This window comes from Ictidomys tridecemlineatus, chromosome 11 (assembly GCF_052094955.1).
Source record: "Ictidomys tridecemlineatus isolate mIctTri1 chromosome 11, mIctTri1.hap1, whole genome shotgun sequence".
Classification (NCBI taxonomy): Eukaryota; Metazoa; Chordata; class Mammalia; order Rodentia; family Sciuridae; genus Ictidomys; species Ictidomys tridecemlineatus.
In genome coordinates this window covers 21,133,581-21,157,825 of record NC_135487.1, presented here as the reverse complement: position 1 = coordinate 21,157,825, position 24,245 = coordinate 21,133,581, and the positions used below count along the sequence as shown (strand labels likewise).

Below are 24,245 nucleotides of genomic sequence, written 5' to 3'. Positions count from 1 at the left end.
GTATTCATCCTGCCCACTTCTAAGGCCAGAGCCCTGCGGGCACCGCCAGCCTAGAATAACCTGCGGGCTGGCTCACTGGGCAGAGAACCGCACGCAGGACTTCGCTGGCCTCCCGCGCCGCCCGCCTGCCGAGCTGCGGCCGAGCTCAGCCCCGCGCCTGCGCGCACCGTGCGCGCTCAGGTGCCGGCCAGGGGCACCCCGCCTTCTGCCCTCGGCGGCGCGCGCTCGCCCAGCGGGCGAGCACTCGCGCGCGCAGCGGTTGTGTTGCTTGCAAGTTTCCCAAGTTCACACAGGCCCCGGGTTGGCATGGCAACCAGGCAACCTGTTCCAGAGCCGCTCTGCCTTCTCGGCACACGCCGCTGCCACCGCCGGAGCCGGGGCCAGAGCCTATCCCATGATGCACCGCGCCAGCCCAGTCCCCAGTGGGCCGCCATGTTGTCGGAGTGAAAGGTAAGGGGGAGCGAGAGCGCCGGAGAGAGAAGATCGGGGGGCTGAAATCCATCTTCATCCTACCGCTCCGCCCGTGAGTATCCGCACCCCGCGGGTCCCAAACGCTACGCCGCACCCCTAGCGAGCAGATTATCCCTTCGTATTGGTGTTTGAGAGCGTTTGGTGGGGTGAGAAGGGCTTTGGAAAAGCCGCCGGGGCCCTGGCTGAGGCTCCTCACTCGCTGTTCTTCGTACATGTTTTGGAGTCAGCAGCAAGGCCCCTATTGTTATCACAGGAGGGAGGGGGTGGGGAGCGGGGTCGAAGCGAGGAGAAGGCCGGGGGTTTAGGCCTGGGCCCAGAGCCCAGAGGCGTCTCTGTGTTTGTGCTCGGCCTTGTTGGGAGTCTCCGGAGATGGATGTTGCCGTTCGGGTTGCTTTTTTGACGGGTTTGCGAAGCCCGGATTCCTCTGTGTGGCCATGGAGTGTAATTCTGTGCCACCCCGGGGTTCTTCGACTTCCTGAGCTTCCGTGGCAGCGCCGATGGAAGGGGAACAATAAAGCCCAGGAGAAGCAGCCGTGGCCCGGGTCCACGGGCGAGACCCGCCGTGGGGGAACTTTGCAAGCTTTAAATGTGGAGAAGTGGCGATCAGGAAGTTTCAGATCGCTTTTGAGGCTCCTGGGTGCTTTGTGGCCTTTTGTTTCCGTGAGAGCTGGTGTTTGGGGGTAGGTTCCTCCTCTCGGAGGAGCCTGTCTGTACTGGTGTGTCTCTTAACTCCGAGGGGCTCTGCTCTCGGGAGCAGGGGAACCATCCACACACACAATAACTGGACACTTGGCGTTCTCACGAACGTGCTTGGTAAACACAGGTCATTTATTTTACTTGCCAGTACCACTCCCACGTCAAGTGAGGAATACGCTCCTCTAACTTTGTTTTCTCCAGTGTCGTACCCCCCCCCCAAACCTAAACCAAACCAAAGAACCCACACACAAATTACCAGAGAAGGCTTTGTCCTCATCATAACTTTAATCCTCACCCCTTCATTGTTCAATTTAGAAAACACTGTTCTAGTTATTGATCATTTTGCTCAAGTCCTGTTATTAAGACTAAGGCTTTATGAGGCTTTTTTTTTTTTTTTAAATTTGTTTTGAAGGGGGTATTTTGTTTTAAAAGTCAGTTCTCAGATAATAGGTTTGGTAGCTTTAGCTTTTTGTTCATATTTTGAATACTCTCAAAATCACCAAGACAAGCCTCCCTCAAGGTATGTGGCTTCCGATGTAGTTTTTAGTAAACAAAACAAACATTTTGATCCCTTGCCAATTTTAACTTTGAAACCCTCTGTGGCTTCTGATTCTTTATCTGGGTCTTTGGGAAATAATAGAGTATGAACTTTCGAGTTAGTATTTTTGCCTTCACCACACTTGAATTCATTTTGTAGAAGGCCACCGATTTCTTGAAGTTGGAATTTGTTTAGTTTGGTTTTGAGATGAATTGCTTTAAAATAAATTTATGACCACAGAATGTTTGTTCAGCATGGTAAAAATAAACACCTTTTAAACCACTAGCCATTTTAGTAGAAGGAGAAAGATTAAACCATGTTCCTTTATTTGAAGTAAACTCTATTAATGATAATCAAAACAAGAAAAAAAATCCACACCTTGATGTAAACAGGAAACTATGGAAGAGGAGCCAGAATTGACACCTAATTCTAGTTGCTTAAAATACTTATTTTTCATGGGTCATTTGTAGAAAATTACATTTGAAATCTGTTTAAACATAACTTTTTAGTGAACTTTGAGAGTTCCCTAAAAGGTATTAACAATTTTGTTTACTAACATTTAGATGACTGTTTCTTAATTTTTGTGCTGTAGTGACAGGGTATTACAAAATTACCCAAGACATACATTAATTACTTAAGTATTTTCTCACTTTCAAATTGTCCCTTCTGTCAGGTTTTCTCTCCTTTGAGAAACTACCTTGCCTCATTAGGTAAAGCAGGAAGTTGCAGGCCCTACAGATAGCTTTACAAAAGCCAATTGTTTTGTTTGAACATTTTTATAGAAACCAGCCTCTCCCATCCCTTTTTGGAATGAGGTTGTTTTCAGTGTGCTTCCGTGATAAATTCTTTTTTCATATGGAAATTCATTTTAGATAACTATTTTGACAGGTCTTTTATATCAGAAAAGATTACATTTACTATTTTAGGAATTCTCTAGAGCTTGGAGCTGCATTGCCTTAACTGGTGGTAACTAATGTGTGGGCTCTTCAGTATGGTGACTTTAAACTTATCCGTAACTTTTGTATATTTTAATAATAATAATTAAAAAAAAAAACCCCAAAACGATTGCATAGATTTTGGACTTGTGAGAGATACTATTGCATAGAGAAAGCATATTTTCTGTTTTCTAGATGAAGAAACAGGCTCAGAGATATTGTTCAGTGGCAAAACTTGGTTTTGGGCTTCTGGTATATTTTAAAACAAAAATAGATTGAGATTCCCCAGTAGAAGAAAATGGGACTATCACTATTGGAAACAAGGTAATGAGTCCTTTTGAAAATTGAGTTGGGAAGGCATTAGGCTGTTTTGTACTTTGCAAAAGCTGATGGTGATACAGGCATGGTTTACTTATTTTGCTACTTGAGCAAGGACAAGATTTTATTCATGAAGAGAGAAACTGAGAAGTCTAGAAGACTAAACTACACCAATACTCCAGGAAGCCTCTGATGGATTGGAGTTGTTAACCTAGACTAGGCATTTCCAAATTAGGCTTTGAAGAGATCACAAATTCTATTGTGTCTTCTTACTTCTGACTTCCAAACACAAGTTAGTTGTGAGAAGTGAATGCTACTTTGTCAGGAGACTTAATTATTCAGGAGAGAGAGATTTTTTCATAAATCTAGTTTTGAAATAAGTGATAAGACATGGAGCACTGGACTATTGAAATTAGGCTCTCTGAGGTTGTGAACAGATGCTTGTTAATTGGTAACTGATTTATTTACTTTGTATATACAAATGTAACTTTTTTGATTTTTAGAACTTAAATTGTAATATATAATAGTAACATTTTCAGGCTTCTTTCAGAGGAGTAGAGGAGGCTGGTGAGAGATACTGTTGCAAGGGACGCAGATAGAAACAACTAAGTTTGGGTACAGAACAGATTGAGAGCCTTCTCTGCTACTCATTTGCTAAATGACCTTGGGCATATCATAATTTTGTGCCTTAATGTTTTCATCTGGGAAATAGGAATGAAAATCCTTACCTTTCAAAGTTTCTGTGATGAGATAATATCTGCATTATATTTGCCACAGTATTACTGTGGTGAGATTTCTGGTTTTACAGTGAGGCTTTCTACTCTAGAAAAGTGAATTTGGTTTTTCTCATTCTGTTTCTAGGTGTCAAAACACTAATGGAAAAATTATAGGATTACATTTAAATTGTACTTTATTGGTTAAAGTCTTGAATTTACCCCCTCATCAGTAGCAGCTGAGGAGAGGGTTTAGGCTAAGAACATTCTGTTGTTGTTCTTGGTCAGAATGTCTAATTGTTTCTTCAAGGAGTATCCTGTGGAATATGTTGGGTATTTTAAAGGGTCTTTTCAAATTAGACAATCTTGAGCTATTGATTATTTCGTAGTTTGTTTATTTGTATATCCAGCAGTAAAGTTGTTCTAAAAAGGGGCTGGGGATGTGGCTCAAGCGGTAGCGCGCTCGCCTGGTATGCGTGCGACCCGGGTTCGATCCTCAGTACCACATACCAACAAAGATGTTGTGCCTGCCGAGAACTGAAAAATAAATATTAAAAATTCTCTCTCTCTCTCCTCTCTCACTCTCTCTTAAAAAAAAAAAAGTTGTTCTAAAAAGCTCTTGTTGATTTAGGGGCTGGGGTTGTGGCTCTTTGGTGTGTGAGGTGCTGGGTTGAATTGTCAGTACTGCATATACATAAATGAAATAAAGGTCCACTGACCAAAAAAAAAAAAAAAAAAAAAAAAGCTCTTGTTGATTTAAAAACTATATCCACAGTTGGCTTAAGGAGCAAGTAAGCTCAGTATAGAAGCCACCAATTGAAGTCTAATTCTGTTTACTTTTTTTTTTTTTTTTTTGTTACTAGGGATTAAACCAAGAAGTGCTTAACCACTGAGCCACATTCCCAGTCCTTTTTTTAATATTTTATTTAGAGACAGGGTTTCACTGAGTTGCTGAGTACCTCGCTAATCTGCTGAAGTTGCTGGGATTACAGGCATGCCCACCGTGCCCAGCTCTTTTTTTAAATTTTTTTTTTATTTTTAAATTTAGGGATAGGAATGGAAACCAGGGTCTCACATGTTAGAAAAGTGTTCTAATACTGAGCTACATTCCAGCCCCTATATTGCTACCTTTTGAAAAGGCTTCCCAGAAGTTGTGGTATTGAGTCCTGATTCAATATCTTGTCAGAGACACGACCATCAATTACCTTTATTTACATTAACAGAGATTCAACAACTTAAAAATGAAGATTTTAGTTTAGGAATTTGTGTGTATAATATAAAATTGGCAGCTTGGTAGAAACTGGTTAATGTTGATTGTATAGCAGAAGATGTGGAGTTCATGTTTTTATTAGTGTCTATCAAGTTGTTTCAAAATGCAAATATTAAACGTATATAACCTATCTGTCCTTAGGTGTTGGTGGAATGAGCGTTGCATGTGTCTTGAAGAGAAAAGCAGTGCTTTGGCAGGACTCTTTCAGCCCCCACCTGAAACATCACCCTCAAGAACCAGCTAATCCCAACATGCCTGTTGTTTTGACATCTGGAACAGGGTCCCAAGCGCAGCCACAACCAGCTGCAAATCAGGCTCTTGCAGCTGGGACACACTCCAGCCCTGTCCCAGGATCCATAGGAGTTGCAGGCCGTTCACAGGACGACGCTATGGTGGACTACTTCTTTCAGAGGCAGCATGGTGAGCAGCTTGGGGGAGGAGGAAGTGGTGGAGGCGGCTATAATAATAGCAAACATCGATGGCCTACTGGGGATAACATTCATGCAGAACATCAGGTAAAAAAAAAGTTCACTATTTAAGCTTTCAAACTCTTTTATAATCACTATCCACTTACAATAACTGCTTTCAATGAATGTCTTTAAAAGCTTAAATTTCTAATTTAGTTTGTTCTAAACAAAAGAGTCACTTGTTTTAAAGAATGATCATTGTCATATTGTCACTGGGTAATTTTCCATTTGGGTACTAAATTGTAAATAACTAAATCATTTAAAATGGAATGAATTTAAATTAATTAATTAAATTAAAGGGAATGAATGACTGTTTTAATGTACATAAAATAGTTTTAGGAATACCTTGTTAGTAAAGAATACTTTCCCCACCATTCAGATAATTTCAAGAACTGTTGAGGCTATTTTTAGGACAAATATATTTTATAAATTTTTTTTTGTTGGGTTTGGGTGACTTATTTTCAAGGTGTTATAATTGAAAGTAGTTGGTAACAAAATCAGCCGCTCAAGTGAAATTGTTGAAATGGAACTGATTAATGTTTTGTATCAGGAGGGGTTGGTTGTGGTGTTTAGGTTTTTATTTATTTTTAATTGATTTTTTTTTTAATATACAACAGTAGAATGCATTACAATTCTTATTACACATATAAAGCACAATTTTTCGTATCTAAAGTATGTTCACTCCAATTTATGCCATTATACATGTACTTTTCTTTTGCATTACAATCATTACTATTTTTTAAGTATTTATTCTTAAGTTTTAGGTGGATACAACATCTTTATATTACATTTATGTGGTGCTGAGGATGGAACCCAGTGCCCCGTGCATGCTAGGCGAGCATTCTACCACCAAGCCACAACCCCAGGCTCCCTGCATTACAATTCTTAAAACACATATATACCACAATTTTTCATATCTCTGTTTGTATATAAGGTGTGTTGACACCCAATTCAAGTCTTCATACTTGTACTTTGTATAATGATGACCATCACATTCCACCATCCTTGCTAATCCCCTTCCCCCTAGGTTTTTATTTATTTTAATTTTAATTTTTTGGTATTGGGGATTGAATCACTGGCCCTTACCACTGAGCTATATCCCCAGCCCTTTTTTATTTTCTTAATTTTGAGATAGGGTCTAATTGCTAAGTTGCTAAGGGCCTCGTTAAGCGATCCTCTTGCCTCAACCTCTGGAGTTGGTGGGATTTCAGGTGTGTGCCACCACACCTGGTTGCTTTTAGGTTTTAACCATGTTTGTTCTGTTGCTCTAAGAAATTGTTGGATTTTGGTTAATTAAAAATTTATTAGTGCATTGTAATTCTCTGTAACAGTGGGACTCGCTGTTACTTACTCATACGTGCACACAACATACTTTGTTCAGTTTTATTCCTCTGTACTTCCCTGATTTTGCTTAATTTGAAAATTTTTAATCTTATTAATTTAAAACCAAAGCTGGAATCAGGCTGTATTTTACAAACAGGAGAGTTTTGCCTGACCAGCAGATGAGACTTTGAATCAGACTATTTTTGGGAATTGGGTGTAGATTAAACTTGCAAAGGTTCATTTTATATAACCAGTCTGAATTCCGATTAGCAGAAAGAATTGACATTTTTTTTATAATAATTTTTTTAGGCTTAAGCCTGCTTTTTTTTTTTTTTTAAAAAAAAACAACATTTTTTAGTTTTAGGTGGATACAATATCTTTATTTTACATTTATGTGGTCCTGAAGATCGAACACAGTGCCTCGTGCCTGCTAGGCAAGTACTCTACCACTGAGCCACAAACCTGGCCCCAAGAATTGACATCTTTCACTAGACTTCTCATGCTTTCTGTTTTGCCTCAAAAACACATTTGCAAATCTGAATTCTCAGTTATGCTTCCCTTGATCCCTCAAAAAAAGTAGTGTACCATGGTGGAAACAGGCAGAATTTATCCTCTTACTCAACACATTGATCATAGGTCTCTATTTTACTGACAAAATCCTCAGTGTCAGTGCTGCTTCATAAGCATGTGTAGGTGAGGATACTAAGAAGTATAATGTATAAGGAGCTTCCCGTGCACCTAGGACACTTTTTTCTTTTTTTCTTTTTTTTGGTACTGGGAATTAAATCCAGTTGTGCTCTATCACTGAGCTACATCCCCAGCCCTATGATAGAGCTTTCAAAGAAATGTATTGAATGCATGAGTCACTAACTCTTTAGCTTTTAAGTAAGGTTGGGGGAAAAGAATATGGTTTCAGAGATAAAGGCCATGAATGCCAGGCTTAGATTTATTTTGGGATGCAACAGAGTTTTTTGGGTTTGGAATGGCTTTTATTCATTTGAAGTTTGGGACGATTCAATTGGTAATGAGATTGGAGTGGGTAATGGCTGAGACTAATTGGATAACCTGTTTAACAGACCTGATGTAAGCAGTGTAAAAGAAGGTATGAGGGATTGGGGTGAAGCTCAGTAGTAGAACATTTGCCTAATGTTTGAGGTCCTGGGTTTGATCCCTGGCACCGTATGAATAGTATGGAACTGAGATATGCAGACTTTGTTGACTCAAGTAGAAAACTTAGGTTCCCTAAGAAAATGAAATAATAGGGGCAAAGTACAAAGGGGATCTGATTTGGGAACAAGGGAATTAAATTTTGTATACATGTTGAATTTGAGGTGTAGAGGCAGAATATTCCAGGGTTGGGGTGGGTATTATATTGTAGGCAGCTGTAGAGAAGTGTTTGATTGGGTGGCACCTGTGTAATGGGCAAAGGCAGAAAACCTGTTATTTCTACCTTAGTTGGCTAAACAGTGTTTAAAAATTACAAACATTAGTGTTTAAAATCTGTATTATATATCTATAAAATCTTACGTTGGGTTTTCTAATGGTAGACTGTCGAATGAAGCTGAAAGGCAAATCAAAGTGCTCAGCTTATTTTTTACTAAGCGGGCAAATCAAACTCTTGGTCAATCCTTGGCAGAGCTCTAAGATCTAAAATTTGGTTGTGTTGTGCAAGTCAACAAGTGTTTTTTGTTTTTGTTTTGTTTTGTTTTGTTTTTTTTAAAATTTTTGCAGCATTGAACCCAGGATTGAACCCAGGGCCTTGCACATGCTAAGGCAGGCCGTGCTCTACCACTGAGCTACACCCCCAGTCAAGTATTCATTGAAGGCTTACTCTGGCCTGTCTTAGGCTGAGCCCAATCATAAGGAATCACATCTTGACTTATGGAGCAGTTTTATCCAGGTCAGTTAGCAAACTTGAGTTAATAATATTAAATGGCAAAACCTGTTCCCTTCCCAGGGGGCCTAAACTGGAGACCCTCACTTGGAATTGGTATTTACCACTACCACACAATTCTGTTAGACTGGACACATGAGATAATGAACAACATTAGAGGGCTGGGGATGTGGCTCAAGCGGTAGCGCGCTCGCCTGACATGCGTGAGGCCCGGGTTCGATCCTCAGCACCACATACCAACAAAGATGTTGTGTCTGCCGAGAACTAAAAAATATTAAAAAAAAAAATGAACAACATTAGAGAACTCTGGGTAGTTGCTGTGGTATGTTTGTTTTGGGCTACCCATAGATTACATTTACAGTCATTGTACTACCTTGTAATTTATGGTTTTGGTGTTTAACTCACCTCCTGGACTGACCTATTCTAAATAGGGCAGAGGCTATTGTGTTTTCATGTACCTTTTCCGGGAGGTATTCTGAAATTTTATGTTGACAAAATGAGGGAAGATCAGAAAGTTTTCAGTTTTGTCCTCAGGTGAAATAGAGGATCTTATAAATCTTATAGCTGTTCTCCTGGGAAACATGGCAAGAGGTAGAGGTCACTTGGTCAGGGTACCAAGGTGGTGAGTGCAATACAATTGAAGAACAAAGGTACATTTCTCTAGGTGGAGAATTTCTACCTTTATTAGCCACTGTTACTGATAAGAGGGTTAAGAGGCCTTTGGATCTGTCTGCTAGGTCTTAGTGGATAAGTGGCTGTTTGAAAACTACTGATAATAGCATTTAGTGAGAACTTATGTTGTAGACACTGGACTGTATACTTCCTATATTTAATCTTTACAACAATCCCATGAGGGCAGTAATATCCTTTTTTAGAGAGATGAGGAACTGAAGCCTAGTTATGAGAGAGAAGCTGTCAGTCCCCGCTGTGCTGCCCACCACCCGCGCGCTTTCTGGAGATTAAACCCAGGGTCACTGTACCACTGAATTTATATAAATGGTCCATTTATTGTGAGACAGGGTCTTACTAAGTTGCTGAGGCTGTCCTTGAACTTGTGGTCCGTCTGCCTTAGTCTGCCTTAGCTGGATTACAGGCATGCCCTTAAACCTGTTTTTTTTTTTTTAATTTTTTTTAATTGTCAGAGTACCTATATTTTATTTATATGTGGTGCTGAGAATTGAACCTAGTGCCTCACACATGCTAGGCAACGTTCTACCACTGAACTACAACCCAGCCCTAGAACCTAATTTTGAAATAAGTCTTTTTGGTTTTTATGTACATGCTCTAGGTAGACTTCTGCCTTAAGATAGGACAGAACTATTGCAAAATAATAGCGCTTTGTGAAGTAAAAGAATTGTTTTGAGACAGTTTTGCTGGCCAAGTTTGATATATAAACATGATAGTAAGGAGATAAATACAAGTAATGTTGATATTTTTTTTTTTTTTTAATTACTGGAGACTTTTTTCCCATCACAAGAGCATTGATGTGCTAGGGTCTACTTTTTTCCTGCTCTGTTTTTGTAAGTGTTCGAAGTGGCAATGTGGGAAGTTTATCTCTGTAGAGAGAGAATGACTCAATATAAAGTGATCTATTGCCAGCATATTCTACTATTCTACTGGGCTATTATTCCTCTCTGGTGGTAACTGTTTTCTGAGCCTTTTTTAATTTTTAAAAATAGCCTTTTGGGGAGCTGGGGTTGTGGCTCAGTGGTAGAGCACTTACCTGGCATGTGTGAGGCACTGGGTTCTATTCTCAGCACCACATAAAAAAATAAATAAACAAAATAAAGATATTGTGTCCATCTACAACTAAAATATTTTAAAAAATGGCCTTTTGACACAATGGAATGAAGTTTAAGATCATATTGGCAGAGTGCTTCCACCAGTGAACTGGGGAAGGGAAGAATATCACTGGCTGTGATGCCAGCCAGCAGTGTTGGAGGGAAGTGAGTGATTTGTTGTGCCATGTACTTTATTTCTCTCATAATTACTGCCATTTATGAGCAGTCACTTTCACAATTTTATTTTCACTTTTTTTGCAATACTGGGGATCAAACCCAGGACTGTGCATAATCTAGGCAAGGGCCATACCACCAAGTTTACTGAACTATGTCTTAACATTTTTTTTTTTTTGTACTGGGCATTGAACCCAGAGGTGCTGTACCACTGAGCAACATTCTCAACCCTTTTTAGTTTTTTAGTTTGACTGGGTCTTATTAAGTTGAGGGGCTTACCAAGTTGCTGAAGCTGGCCTTGAACTCACAGTCCTCCTGCTTTAGCCTCCCAAATCACTGGGATTATAGGTGTGTGCCATAGTGCCAGCCTTTTTTTACTTTTTGAAATTAGGATTTTTCTGCCTGTGGTAGCAAATCCTCTTATTAGCTGGTTGTTCCTCTTTGATACTTTATTTTTAAAGATTACTTATTCATTTATTGATACTGGGGATTCAACCCAGGGGTGCTTTATCACTGAGCTACACTGCCAGACCTTTTATAAATTAAAAAAAAAATTAAATTTTGAGACAGGGTCTTGCTAAGTTGCTGAGAGTCTTACTAAGCTGTTGAAGTTGGTCTCAAAATTGTGATCCTTCTGCCTCAGCCTCTTGAGTCACTGGAATTAGAAGTGTGTACTACCACACCCAGCTAGCATGAGACCTTTTAAATAAAAGTTTGAGAATTTAAGAGCTTAAGAGTATTTGTTGAGATGATATAATGTATGTTAAAAGTCTGGGTTTCTAACCCAGGGCTTTGTGTATGCTAGGCAAGTTTTTTACTGCTGAACTGCATTACTTATCCTTTCCTCAACCCCCTGTATTTTGAGATAGAGTCTAAGTTGCCCAAACTGGTCTTGAACTTTTGATCCTTTTGATCCTTAGCCTCCCAGTTAGCTGGGATTACAGGTGTGAGCCATCTCTCTTGGATTTTTTTCTACTTTAAGAATATAAATAAGTTACATGTAATGTGGTTTAATAAATAAGGTGATCATATTTGATACTGTAAGGAACTTCAAAGACCTAATTTTTGTGCTAAAATGAGATTGTTGGAGGGGGAAGTAAGGGAAGGTGAATTTATTTCTGGGAGGTGGGCTGTAAAATTATAGTAAACCAGACAATAGATATGGATCAAAATACTTGAAAACACCTTCCCGTATAAATGGGTTGTGTATCTTAAAAATTGTTTATTTAACAGTAATTTTTACAAGTTGATTTATTTTTTGAACAGCATTGAAAGTTTCATCATGTAAAACTGAAGGTCAAGTCTTTGACTTGTTGTGAATGTTTTATTCTCATGTTGTGAAATCTGTTTTCTCTGTAAACTGCTGAGAGATAAAGTAGACTGATGAAATAGGGAAAAAATTTGAAGGTCCATTGGTTGAACTTTGGCCTCTGTATTGGATTATAAGGGGCAGAGGTAATGGATGATCTGCTCGGGGGAAAGGACAGTTCCACAGAGCTTACTCACTGTTGCTTGTAGTCTTTGGGACTAGGATTTATCAGTATACACCAAAGATTGAAAGCCTATAGGAGATACACGTGGTGTGCCGACACAGATCTTTGGTGTGTCTGTCATTCTTATTCTCCAGTACTGGGAGTTAATCCTTTTACCTTGTAATTACTAGGAAGTACTGTGTTAAACTGGGAGGGAACCCAAGTATTCTTGAAACTTTGGGGAGTCCTGTCATTTCCTGGACTCCGTTTTTTTGTTTCTGCTGATGTACTACTGTCTAGCTATGAATCTTCTGTTTTGGGGGGTAGTTTTCTCAGGGGCCTCTATATTTGGTCTAGAAGCATTTAGTTAATGTAAGTAAATAGTCTTTCATATTTTGTTGTCTCTTGTACCTCTTAAAAGCCTTTTCCATTATATTCTGAGTTCACAAGGCTTAGTATGTACTTGGACAAAAGAACTGCATCAGCAGCTCTTCTTTGACTATAACTGGGAATTATCTTGGTCCAATGTTTCAGCTATGGATATAGCTTAAGTAACAAAGCACATAGGCTGAACCAAAAAAGAGTTCAGTTTTCTAATGCTGTATTGAACTCGAACTCTGTGATGGCAGTTTGTGTTGTTTTAGAAGATTTTGATGTGGAATTAGAGAAAAAAAATTATGTGATAGGTGGTAGTTAGATGTCACAGTGGGAAAAGAAGATATGTTAGGAAAATCTAGTGGGGTAAATTAAGGTTATAGAATTTGCTGAATTTGTTGTGGCTAAAGAAAAGAGGGGAATGGAAAGAGTGATGAGATTCTTAGTAAAAGAAAAAATATAGCAGTTAGAAAAAGCCTTTTTTTTATTTCTCCTTTTTAAATTTTTGGTAGTGCTGGGTTTGAAACCAAGGCCTTGTGCATTCTAGACATATACACTCCCAGCCTTAGGTTTTCAATTTCAGTTAGGAATGTGCTTGAAGTGCCTTGTAAATTACCGAGTGATTGGGTGTTTTTACTTTTCATTACTTTATTCAGTAATTTGAGGAGAGGAACATGTCTTTTGTGCATGGGTCTCCCTTTTCTCAGGCAAGGGTACTTGCTGAATACTTTCTACAGGCTAAGCCTGAGGACAGAATTATGCTTCTGGGTGTTGTGGAAAGATTCTATCTAGCGGGTTGTTGTGACACATGTCTGTAATTCCAGCAACTTTGGAGGCTGAGGCAGGAGGATTGCAAGTTCAAAGCCTTCCTCAGCAACTTGGGGGAAGCCCTAAGCAACTTAGTGAGACCCTGTCTAAAAATTAAAAATAAAAAGGGCTGGGGGTGTAGCTCAGTGGTAAAGGACCCCTGGGTTCAATTCCTGGTACCAAAAAAAAAAACCCCCCAAAAAAAACAAAAAACAAACAAAAAAAACAAAACCCCCAAACCTGTATATTCACTTTTATAAAATAACTTTCACACTCAGAGGGAGTAATTATAACACAATGTCAACAAAGTATTGAGTGCTAAGAGTAGAGTAGTGTATATATAACTATATTTTTTTCATACTGGTAATTGAACCCAGAGTCTTGTGTGCTAAGCTTTTTATTTTTTATTTTATTTCGGGACAGGGTCTTATTAAATTGCTCAGACTGAACTCAAATTTGTAATCATCCTGTCTTTTCCTCCTCAGTGCCTCCCCCCACCCCCCAGTTTCTATATTCTTGTCCCATATTTTCCTTTAGTCACTTTATCTTCTGGATATAGTAAGGAGCCATAATGGGACAGTAGCTTCAGTTCAGGTTTAGCTATGGGTTGCCCTGACACTTGATTCCCTGGTGGAAATGTTGTGAGAAGTGGTGCAGAGATTATCAGTAAGTTGGGTGAGTTTAGATCAATGGACTTATCTATTTATTTTTACAACCTTGGGGATGGAACTCAAGGCTGCATACATGCTAAGCCAATCTTGCTCAACCAATGGGCTACAGTCCCTGCCCAGGTAAGTTGAATACTTGGAAATTTGGTTGAGGAACTTGGCTTGAAGCGTGTATATGGCATTAGTGGTAAAACTTGAAGTTAAAGCGTTATTGAACTTTCTTCAGAGGAATGTTATTCATATTTTTGTGTATCACATTTTGAGAAAATTTTTTTTTTTTAGAGAGATTTTTTTTTTTTAATATTTATTTTTTAGTTTTTCGGCAGACACAACATCTTTGTTTGTATGTGGTGCTGAGGATTGAACCCGGGCCGCACACATGCCAGGCGAGCACGCTACCACTTGAGCCACATCCCCAGCCTCACATTTTGAGAAATTGATTGAGATGGGGGTTTTGCTATGTTCAGGCCTGGCATGAATTACAGGCTTGCACTACTGCACTTGAATTAAGGGTTTTTTTTTTTTTTTATGCTCTATTAATGGTTTCACCAGATTTATCTGACGTGGATTTGTCTATGAATTGACTTTAGTAAGTGCTTTTACAATAGTTTAAGTACTTATTTTTATATTTTATTTTTTGTGGTGCTGAGGATCGAACTCATGGCCTTACCAGTACTAGGCAAGTACTCTACCACTGAGCTGTCCACTGCCAACTTTGAGGTATTTTTCTCGTGTTTTTACAAGTTTCATTAGGAAGGCTGTTTTAGGTTTGTGGAAATAGGTGGCTCTAAAGATTTTTTTAAATAACAGCCTTATTGATACATAATTTACTCATTTGAAGTGTACAATTCAGTGGTCTTCATTATATTCACACAGTTGTAACCATCATCACAAGTTTAGAACATTTTCCCCTCCCAGATCTTTTACCCAGTAGCAGTTACTCCCCTACCCTAGGCAACCACTAGTCTACTTCTATCTCTATGGATTTGCTTGTTTTGGACATTTCATGTAAATAATCATGCAATATATGACCTTTTGTGACTGTTTTTCTCCACTTAGAGCTTAATGTTAAGTGGTTGGGGATACAGCTTAACTACAGAGTGCTTGCCTAGGATGTGAAAAACCCTGGGTTTAATTCCCAACACAGCACACCACAAGCACTCAGTTCCTCCATGTGTTATATCATTGTTTCTGAATAATGTTCCATTGTATATATCTGCTGTATTTTTTTTATAAGTTGGTAGACTTTAGGGTAATTTCAACTTTTTGGTTATTTTGGATGATGCTACTGTGAACTTTAATGTACAGATGTTTGTGAGGACACGTGTTTTCATTTTTCATGGTTACCTAAAGATTTTATTTATTTTTTTAAAATTTATTTTGTGATTCTGGGAATTGAAGCCAGGCTTTGCTTGCGTGCTACCATTGAACTGCAACCCCCGGCTCAAGGTTGTTAGAGTGCATAAATCTCTAATATACAAAAATAACAATACAAAAATAACAAATATCACTGCTGTCAGTGTCCTTTAGAATTTGGAAGGAGTAGGAGCTGTGGCTGTGGCTCAATGGTAGAGCACTTGTCTTGCATGTATGGGGCCCTGGGTTTGATCCTCAACACCACAAAAATAAAAATAAAAAGGTATGTGTCCACCTACAACTAAAAAGATATATTAAAAAAAAAGAAGTTGGAAGGATTAGTTTATCTGCAACTTTTTTTTTCTTTGAAGAAAATATTTACAGCCTAACAATATAAATAAACTTGTTTACAACTTTGGGAAGTGGCCTGCTTCAACTCTAAACAGGATTTTCAAGGTGTGCGAACTCTTTAGATGCCATAGATATACTATAGTCAACTGATTGCTAAGACAGTTTTTCTCTATTAAGGAAAGTTCCCTGCGGGTTTTAACAAGGGGACAATTTGTTAACTTATTCTAGTTTCTATATGTATTTAATAAGCATCAAACCTGCTGTTAATTAAAAAATATTCTTTAAATTGTTTATCAATTCAAATTCAAATCCCTCTCTCCCCTTGTAATCTCAAATTCGGGAGAGATTGTTGTGGGTCAGAAGCCTTGTAAAATGCAAAACAATGAAATAAATATAAATATAAATATATATTTTGCTCTGAAGAAACTTAGCTTCGTGAAGGGAAGAGGGATTTATAAGGAAAATTGTTTCAAAATGAGAATTGCAGTGAATCTATAGTGAGAATGGATATGGATGTGGGGATCCAAAAAAATCATATGAAGGTTATTGTATACCAGATGCAATTCTTTAATTTGTGGATTTATTTTCTAGAAAATAGGCTTTATGTTTTTTATTTGGAGTGATGTATATGGGTTAACAACTGGGTGGAAATACCACAAAATATTGTTATATCTGTGTAACAAAATATTTTGGGGAAATTACTTGCAATTTTGTTTTTTTTTCTTGTTTGTTTTGTATTTTCCAAACTTCAGTTGGCTAAAAAAGAAAAAAGTCAAATTATACTGTCTTAATATTTAAGAGCTTGGTTTGCTCATTTAAATGAAAGAGGATGGTTCATAAATTTCCAGTGGGAGGTATTTTAGTGTTAAAATAGACTTTGGAAATCATTTAACTATTGTTCCAATGCAGTGATCTCTTAATTATTTGTATTTTAATTTAAAAAAATCTTAGTAATGTAAAAATGTTAGTAATGTGTTTAGCTTAGGTTGCTAGAGTGTATCCAATGGGATCTACAGGTAATTTTGTTGTTATTACTGTGTGCTTCCTTTCTATATCTAGATATAATAACCACACATATTCACAAGCTTTGCTGGATTTGTTTTAATCTTTTTATATGATTTGAACTACAAATAATTTTTTTTTTTCGAAGAAGGTAGTTTTGGGAATTGAAACCTAGGACCTCATATGTGCTATGCAAGTGCTCTATATCCTTGAGCTATACTCTTAGTTCCTCCATGTAGGTTTTAACCATTCGTTTTTTTATGAATGAGAAAATGGATGAGAAAAATGAGGCATGTTGTAAGAGCTCAGATGAGATGTTGAAAGTGATTAGCTTATACTCTAGATAATTCTTTGGAGACCTACTATTCTTCATTTAGGTGTAGTTAACTTTTTTATAAAACTCAAATACACCTTACAAACATCACATTTTAAAGTCTTACTTGGTTCTCATGAATTTTTCTTTTCTTTTTTTTTTTAAATATTTATTTTTATTTATTTTTTAGTTTTTCGGCAAACACAACATCCCCGCCTGCATGTGGTGCTGAGGATCGAACCCGGGCCGCACGCATGCCAGGCGAGCGCGCTACCACTTGAGCCACATCCCCAGCCCCTCTCATGAATTTTTCATCTAGGGACAATAATAAAAGCTTAGTCATGTATAACTAATTAGAGCAAATAAAAAATGTTTTTTAAAAAGCTTAGTTTATATGTCTAATTAGAGGCCTAATATTTGGTACATAATAGGTACTCGTGAATGGCATAATGCTGTTCATAACTGAATTCATTAGTTTTCTTCATTTCTGTATTCTATTTCTGAGGATGGCATCTTTATAATTATCCATGTTATTGGAGATTGAACCAGGGGGTGCTCTACCATTGAGTTATATCCCTAGCCCTTTTTATTTTGAGATAGGTTCTCTCTAATTTGCCCAGGCTGATCTCAAACTTGTGATCCTCCTTCCTCAACCTCCAAAGAAGCTGGGATTATAGGAATGTGCCCTTACATCTAGCTGGCACCTCTATTAGAGGCTGTTTTCTGGTACCTGGGATTGAACCCAGAGGGGCTTAACTTCTGAACCACATTGCCAGCTCCTTTTTATATTTTATAGAGACAGGGCCTCACTATGTTGCTGAGACTAGTTTTAAACTTGTGATCCTCTTGCCTCAGACTCCTGAGCTGCTGAGATTATAGACCTTGCCTATTAGAGGCTTAAAAAGAGCTATTCCCACTTCCTGCACCCACCTGCAGCAATTCCAAAGTTATATCCTGTCCCTGTCGCCTTATTTGAATGGCCTATATTTCTTACCTGGACACTTAACAGTGTTAACCCATATACATCACTCCAAATAAAAAACATAAAGCCTATTTTCTAGAAAATAAATCCACAAATTAAAGAATTGCATCTGGTATACAATAACCTTCATATGATTTTTTTGGATCCCCACATCCATATCCATTCTTGCTTAATTTCTTTTTATTTATTTACTTATTTGTGTTTTTATTGCTTTTTTATTATTCCCAAGCTCCCCATCATGGCATAGCAGACCTTTTGTGTTTTGGCCCGGCTTACCTCTCCAGTGTTCTTTACTGGCATTCTGTTTCAGCTCTACTGAAGTATTTGTAGCTTTCTGAATTCGCATGCTATTTTTATAGTTCCTGTAGTTTCTCATCGCAGCAGTTGGTTCTATTTTTATTTATGGTGTTTTTTTCTTCTTGGAACTCCTTTCTCTCCTCGCTCACCTAGTCATCCCCTTATTTTTCAAGCTTGAATTAAAGTATCTTCATTTCTGGTAAACATTGCCCTCTACTCCCCCCTTTTTTTCCTCCCAAGGTTGGGTGCCCTACCTTGGTGCCTGTGTGGTACTTAGTACACATCTTCTTGAAGCATTTAGCCACTGTATTGTAGTTGAATATTTACCTTTTCACTGCTGGGTGTTAGCAAGCTGTTTCAGTAAACAGATTCTTGGGCTTAACTCCAGGCCTACTGAATCAAAATCTTCAGTGATGAGTCACAATTCATGTATTGTTTTTTAAAGCATTCCCTGGTGATTCTCATGTGCACCTTAGTTAAGAACCTCTGTGATAGTTCCTAAAAACAAAAACAAAAACCTTTTTTCCTCCACTTTTTATTTATGGCACCTGGCAAATAATATGTACTTCATAAATGATGAACGAATACATTTTGCCATCAGGGCATATTGAAGAGGCATTGAGTGGAATGCTTCTTTTGAAGAATATTAAGTTGTCATTTTGAATTGATAGATGTAACAGAATGTAGGGTTTGAATACTGAGAGGGTTTGGATTGAAGAAAAGGAGCCAATGAGCATTCATTAAAGGGTTGTAGTAAAGACTGTTTTAAGGACTTTTGTCAGCTCTGATTTTTTGTTTCTTGTCTTGTCACTGGGCATTGAACCCAGGGTCGCTTAAGCACTTATCCACATCCCCAGGTCTTTTCAGTTTTTTTTTTAAAATATTTATTTTGAACCCAGGTGTGCTCTATGACTGAGCTACATGCAAGCCTTTTGTATTTTTTGTTTTGAGACAGGGGCCCAGGCTGGCTTCAAACTTGTGATCCTCTTGACTCAGGCTCTTGAGATGCTGGGAGGTTTATTTGAAGCATTTAAAAGAGATATTCTTTGGATTTAAAATTTCCAGTGGGTCTTTGTATAAATAAAGTACAGTCTGTGAATGTTTAAATACAGTTTTTTTCTTTACATATTACAAGTTTTTGTTCTAAAGTGGAATTTTAAGACTGACTTATTGACATTTAATTCTCATACCATACAATTCACCCATTTAAAGTATGCTGCTGTGTTTATTCAGTGCTTTTTATTATAGTCATTGATCAATTTTAGAACATTTTCATCCCAGCAAAAAGAGACCCTGTATCCATTGTTAGCTTTTCTTCACTTCCCCCTAGCCTGGGATAACCACTAATCTACTTTCTGCCTAAAGTGGAATTTTTTTAATAGTACATGATTGTTCTACAACAATTTTAATAATCTATTTTTCAGAGTTAACTACTTTTCTGTTTGGTTCATTTCCTTCCAGGCTTTTTTTGTACTCATATAAACACAGATTTATGAATCTACATGTAGTTTTAAATCAAATGGGATCATTTTCTCCACACTATAAAAATATACGTGTGTGTGTACATGTTGTGAAGTAATCTCTTTCTTTTTAATAAATCAAATGGAGTAATTTTCTCCACATTATAAAATGTGTGTGTGTGTGTGTGTGTGTGTGTGTGTGTGTGTACATTGTGCAGTAATCTCTTTCTCTTTAATATATTATGACCATCCTTTGAAATGAACAGATACATGGCTTTGGCCAATTATTTTTGTTCATAAACCTTAGGTTGTTTTTAGTTTTTGGTCCCCCCTTCCTTTTTTTTTTTTTGGGTGTGTGTTCAGTGCAGGGGATCGAACCCATGGCCTCATGCAGGCTGGACAAGTGGTCCAAACACTTAGCCACACTTCCAACCCTACAGACTGGTTCTGGTTTTTAAAAAATTATTACTATTATTTTTTGTACCAGGGATTGAACCTAGGAGTTGTTGACCACCGAGTCACATTCCCAGTTCTTTTTATTTTTTATTTTGAGAGAGCGTCTCACTGAGTTGCTTAGGACCTTGCTAAATTACTGGGACTGGCCTTGTGATCCTTCTGCCTCCGACTGAGTAGCTGGGATGCCCTACCTTGCAGGGCTCTGGCCTGGTTTTTGACATTTTAAATGCTGCCTCAGGTTTTTTTTTATTTTTTGTAGATGAACTCTTAGGGTCTTGCTGATGTTTCTGATCCTCCTGCCTCAGCCTTTGGAGTATCTAGAACTACATGTGTACCTCATTGCAGCTGGCTAACAATTTTGTAGAATATTTGTATTCTAGAGTCATTTTTTAGAGTAAATTCATAGAAGTGAAATTTGCTAACAAAATGTATTAAAAATTTTGATATTTCCAGATTGTTCTTCAGATATCTGTACCAATTTAAAGTTCTACTAACTTTATATGAATGTTCTTTGTCCATTTTTTTTTCTTGGTGGGTGTGTATGTCATTTTCCTGTATTCACTAGAATGCTTTTATATGCCATTTAACTTTCTTTATTGTGTCTTTTGCAATTCAGAGTTTTAAAATGTATGTAGTTAAAATATAGATCTTTTGCTTTTGACTTCTTTAACATTCTTGGGTCATTCTTCTCCTGAACTCATGTTGCTCCTCTTCTTTTTTTTTTTTTTTATTGTTTTAGTAATACCCGACAGTAGAATGCATTTTGACATATTATACACAAATGGAGCACAACTTTTCCTCTGGCTGTACATGGCACAGAGTCCCTCCAGTAGTGTAATTATTCATGTACATAGGATAATAATGTCTGTCTCATTCTGCCATCCTTCCTAACCCTATAACCCCTAGCCTCTCCTTACACCCCTCTACACAAACTAAAGTTCCTTTATTTATCCCTATCCTCCTACTGTGGATCAGCATCCACTTATCAGATAAAACATTCTGCTTTTGGTTTTGAGGAGTGGCTTATTTTACTTAGCATGATTCTGTAGTTCCGTACATTTACCTGAAAATGCCATCCATACTTTAAGGCTGTTCTTGTAGTATTTTTTTTTTTTTTAAAGAATTAGAAGAAATAGAAAAGGAGATTGAACATCAGGGATTTATTTATTTATTTATTTATTTATTTATTTATATATTTATATATTTTTGGGTACCCGGGATTGTACTCATTGAACTCTGCCACCGAGCCACATCTCTATTTTGTATTTTATTTAGAGACAGAGTCTGAGTTGCTTAGTGCCTCGCGGTTGCTGAGGCTGGCTTTGCATTTGTGATTCTCCTGCCTCAGTCTCCCTTGCTGCTGGGATTACAGGGCCTGCTCCACTGTGTTTGGCTAGTATATGGTTTTATAAGTTTTGACAAATGAGATCTTGTAACCCAGGATATAGAACAGTTGTATCATTCTCCAAATTTCCTGTTTTCCCTTTGAAGTCAGCTCCTAACTCTGTTCCCAGTTACTATTGATCTCTCGCCTGTTTTTTGTGTCTCTAGTTTTTACCTTTTCTATAATGTCATATATACTGTAAATAGAATTATATAGTAAATAGTTTTGAACTTTATTTCTTTTACTTAGCCAAATGCATTTGAGAGTTTATTGCTGAATAGTAGTCCACTAAATGTTTGTACAAGTTTGTTTATCCTTTTCTCTGTGTGTGTATGTCTGCACACTTAATTGGTTAGAAAAAGTGCTTGGTACGGTCAGTATTTGAAAGAGGTCATGTAGGTGGCCTATTTTATTATTTTATATCTTGTGTTTCTGGAGACTTCATGCACAAGAGACACTGTGTCAATACAAAATCTGCAAAATCTTTGGGCCACATGTGGTAGACCTTTTTATTTTTACTTTTTAAAATAATGCTGGGGAATTGAACCCAGGGCCTTGGGCATGCTAAGGAAGTGCTCTGTCACTGAGATATACCTCCAGCCCCAAGACTAGATTTTTTTGGGGTGGTAACGGGGGTTGAACCTAGGGCTGCTTAACCACTGAGCCATATCCTCAAGCCTCTCGTGTATATTTTATTTAAAGACATGGTCTCATTTAGTTGCTTAGGGCCTTGCTAAATTGCTGAGGCTGTCTTTGAACTCTTGATCTTCCTACCTGAGCCTCTCAAGCCACTGGGATTGCTAGACTTTGCTACTGCACCTGGCAAGACTGTAGATTTTAATCATTATCGTCTCAGCATGTAGTGTTTTTGAGAATGGAGGGTATGTTATGTGCATTTTTTTCTTCTGCTGGCATATTTATGTAATTCTCCAACTTTAGAACAGTATGGAAAAGAATGTGATTTTGGTTTTCTATTCTGATGAGACCTTTACTCACTACTTTATTTATTTATTTAGTGATTCTGGGGATTGAACATAAGTCCTTAGAATGCTAGGTAAGCATTGTACCAGTGGGCCATATTCCCAGCCCTGGTGAACATTTAGATGTGCGTAGTTTTATAACCTGAGAAAGGTTCCTTTGGCTGTCCATTTGAATATTTTGATTTTTCTATTCAGAAACTATCAATTTAACTTGGATATTTATTATTTCCTTCTAGCAGTTGCCTTTTTAATATTTTAATTTAGTTAATCGTGGGTTCATATGCAGTTATATGAAATACAGTAGTTACCCCTTATCTGCAGTTTAGAGCTCGGTCATGGTCTCAAAATAATAAATGAAAAATTCTAAAAATAAACAGTTGTAAGTTTCAATTTGCACACTCATTTGATTCAGAGTATCGAAGAAATCCTTGTGGCCATTAATCATCCCTTTGTCCATTGTATTCTTTTTTTTGGTGCTGGGGATTGAACTCTGGGCTTTGCATGTGCTAAGCACTGATATATAGTCCAGCCCCTATTGTATTTATCTGTATAGCTACTACCTGACCTGGCCCCCTTGATTATCAGATATCAGCTAAGTGTTGTGGTATGGTAAGTGCTTGTGTTCAGTTAATGCCTTATTTCACTTACTAGTGGTTCTAAGTGCAAGAATAGTGATGCTGGCAATTTGGTTGTTCCAAAGAGAAACCATGAGGTCTTCAATTTGAGTGAAAAGTGACGATTTTTCATAGGTATGTATATATAGTAAAAAACAGGGATAAGGTAGAGTTTCATTCTGTTGTTTTAGGCATTCACTGGGAATCTTGGAACATAAAACTTGTGGATAGAGGTGTCTGTTGTAGAACAGAATTCCCTTGTACACTTTGCCCAGTTTTTTCCATTGTTGACATTTTGCAAAACTTTTTTAAGATCATATCTAGGATACAATCCACCTGATTTTTTCAGATTTCTGGTTTGTTTATATTCAGTGTATGTTTTTCTCTTTTTTTAATGTTTGTTTTTTAGTTGTAGTTGAACACAACACCCTTACTTTGTTTTTATGTGATGCTGAGGTTCAAACCCAGGGCCTCACATGTGCTAGGCGAGCACTCCACTGCTGAACCATAACCCCATCCCGTGTCTCTTTCAAGTTAGATATAATTTCATCAGACATTCAAGATACTGAATAGTTGGCAAAAGTGTTGCTCTTTTTATAACCACATTTACCTTCCCTATTTATTCAACTTCCTTCTCTCCTCCTGTCTCTAGCCCCTGGCAACCAGTGATCTATTCTGTGTTTCTGGTTTTGTAATTTAAAAAATGTTATGTAATGGAATCATATAGTACATCTCCGATGGAAATTGGCTTTTGCTTTTTTGTGGTCCTGGGGATTGAACCTGAGTCTTGCACATGCTAGACAACTGCTCTATCACGAAGCTACACCTCTAGCCCTTTTTATTTTATTTTATTTTAAGACAGGGTCTCTCTTAGTTGCCCAGGCTGACCTTGATTCTCCTGCTTCAGTCTTTCAAATAGCTGGGATTAAAGATGGTGCCACAGTGCCTGGCTAGTTATTTATTTATTTATTTATTTATTTATTTTTGTGTGTGTGTGTGTTTGTTTTAGGGGGTGGTTTTCCCTCAACATGGTTTCCTGGAGAATTATCCAAGTTGTTGCATGTACAGATAATTTGTTCCCTTTTGTTGCTGCTTAATGTTCCATGACATAGATAGTATCACAGGGGTTAGCCTGTGATATCTGTGAT

The 24,245-nt window shown here is 37.8% G+C and overlaps 1 protein-coding gene across 28 annotated transcripts in view; it reads left to right on the top strand.

Annotated features, from left to right (window-relative positions):
• Positions 1-247: 247 nt before the first annotated feature.
• Positions 248-24,245, top strand: part of Pum1 (pumilio RNA binding family member 1) — a 120,380-nt gene continuing 96,382 nt past the window's right edge. For 10 of the 28 annotated variants that reach the window (XM_021734977.3, XM_040288266.2, XM_021734974.3 and 7 more), the window contains exons 1-2: positions 249-523; positions 5,083-5,456. In XM_021734977.3, coding sequence (XP_021590652.1) covers positions 5,094-5,456 — 363 coding nt within the window. In that variant the 5' untranslated portion in view covers positions 249-523; positions 5,083-5,093. Of the gene's footprint in view, positions 524-5,082; positions 5,457-24,245 lie in introns of those variants that run through there. The other 18 variants (XM_078025787.1, XM_078025783.1, XM_078025782.1 and 15 more) reach the window with 5 other exon arrangements.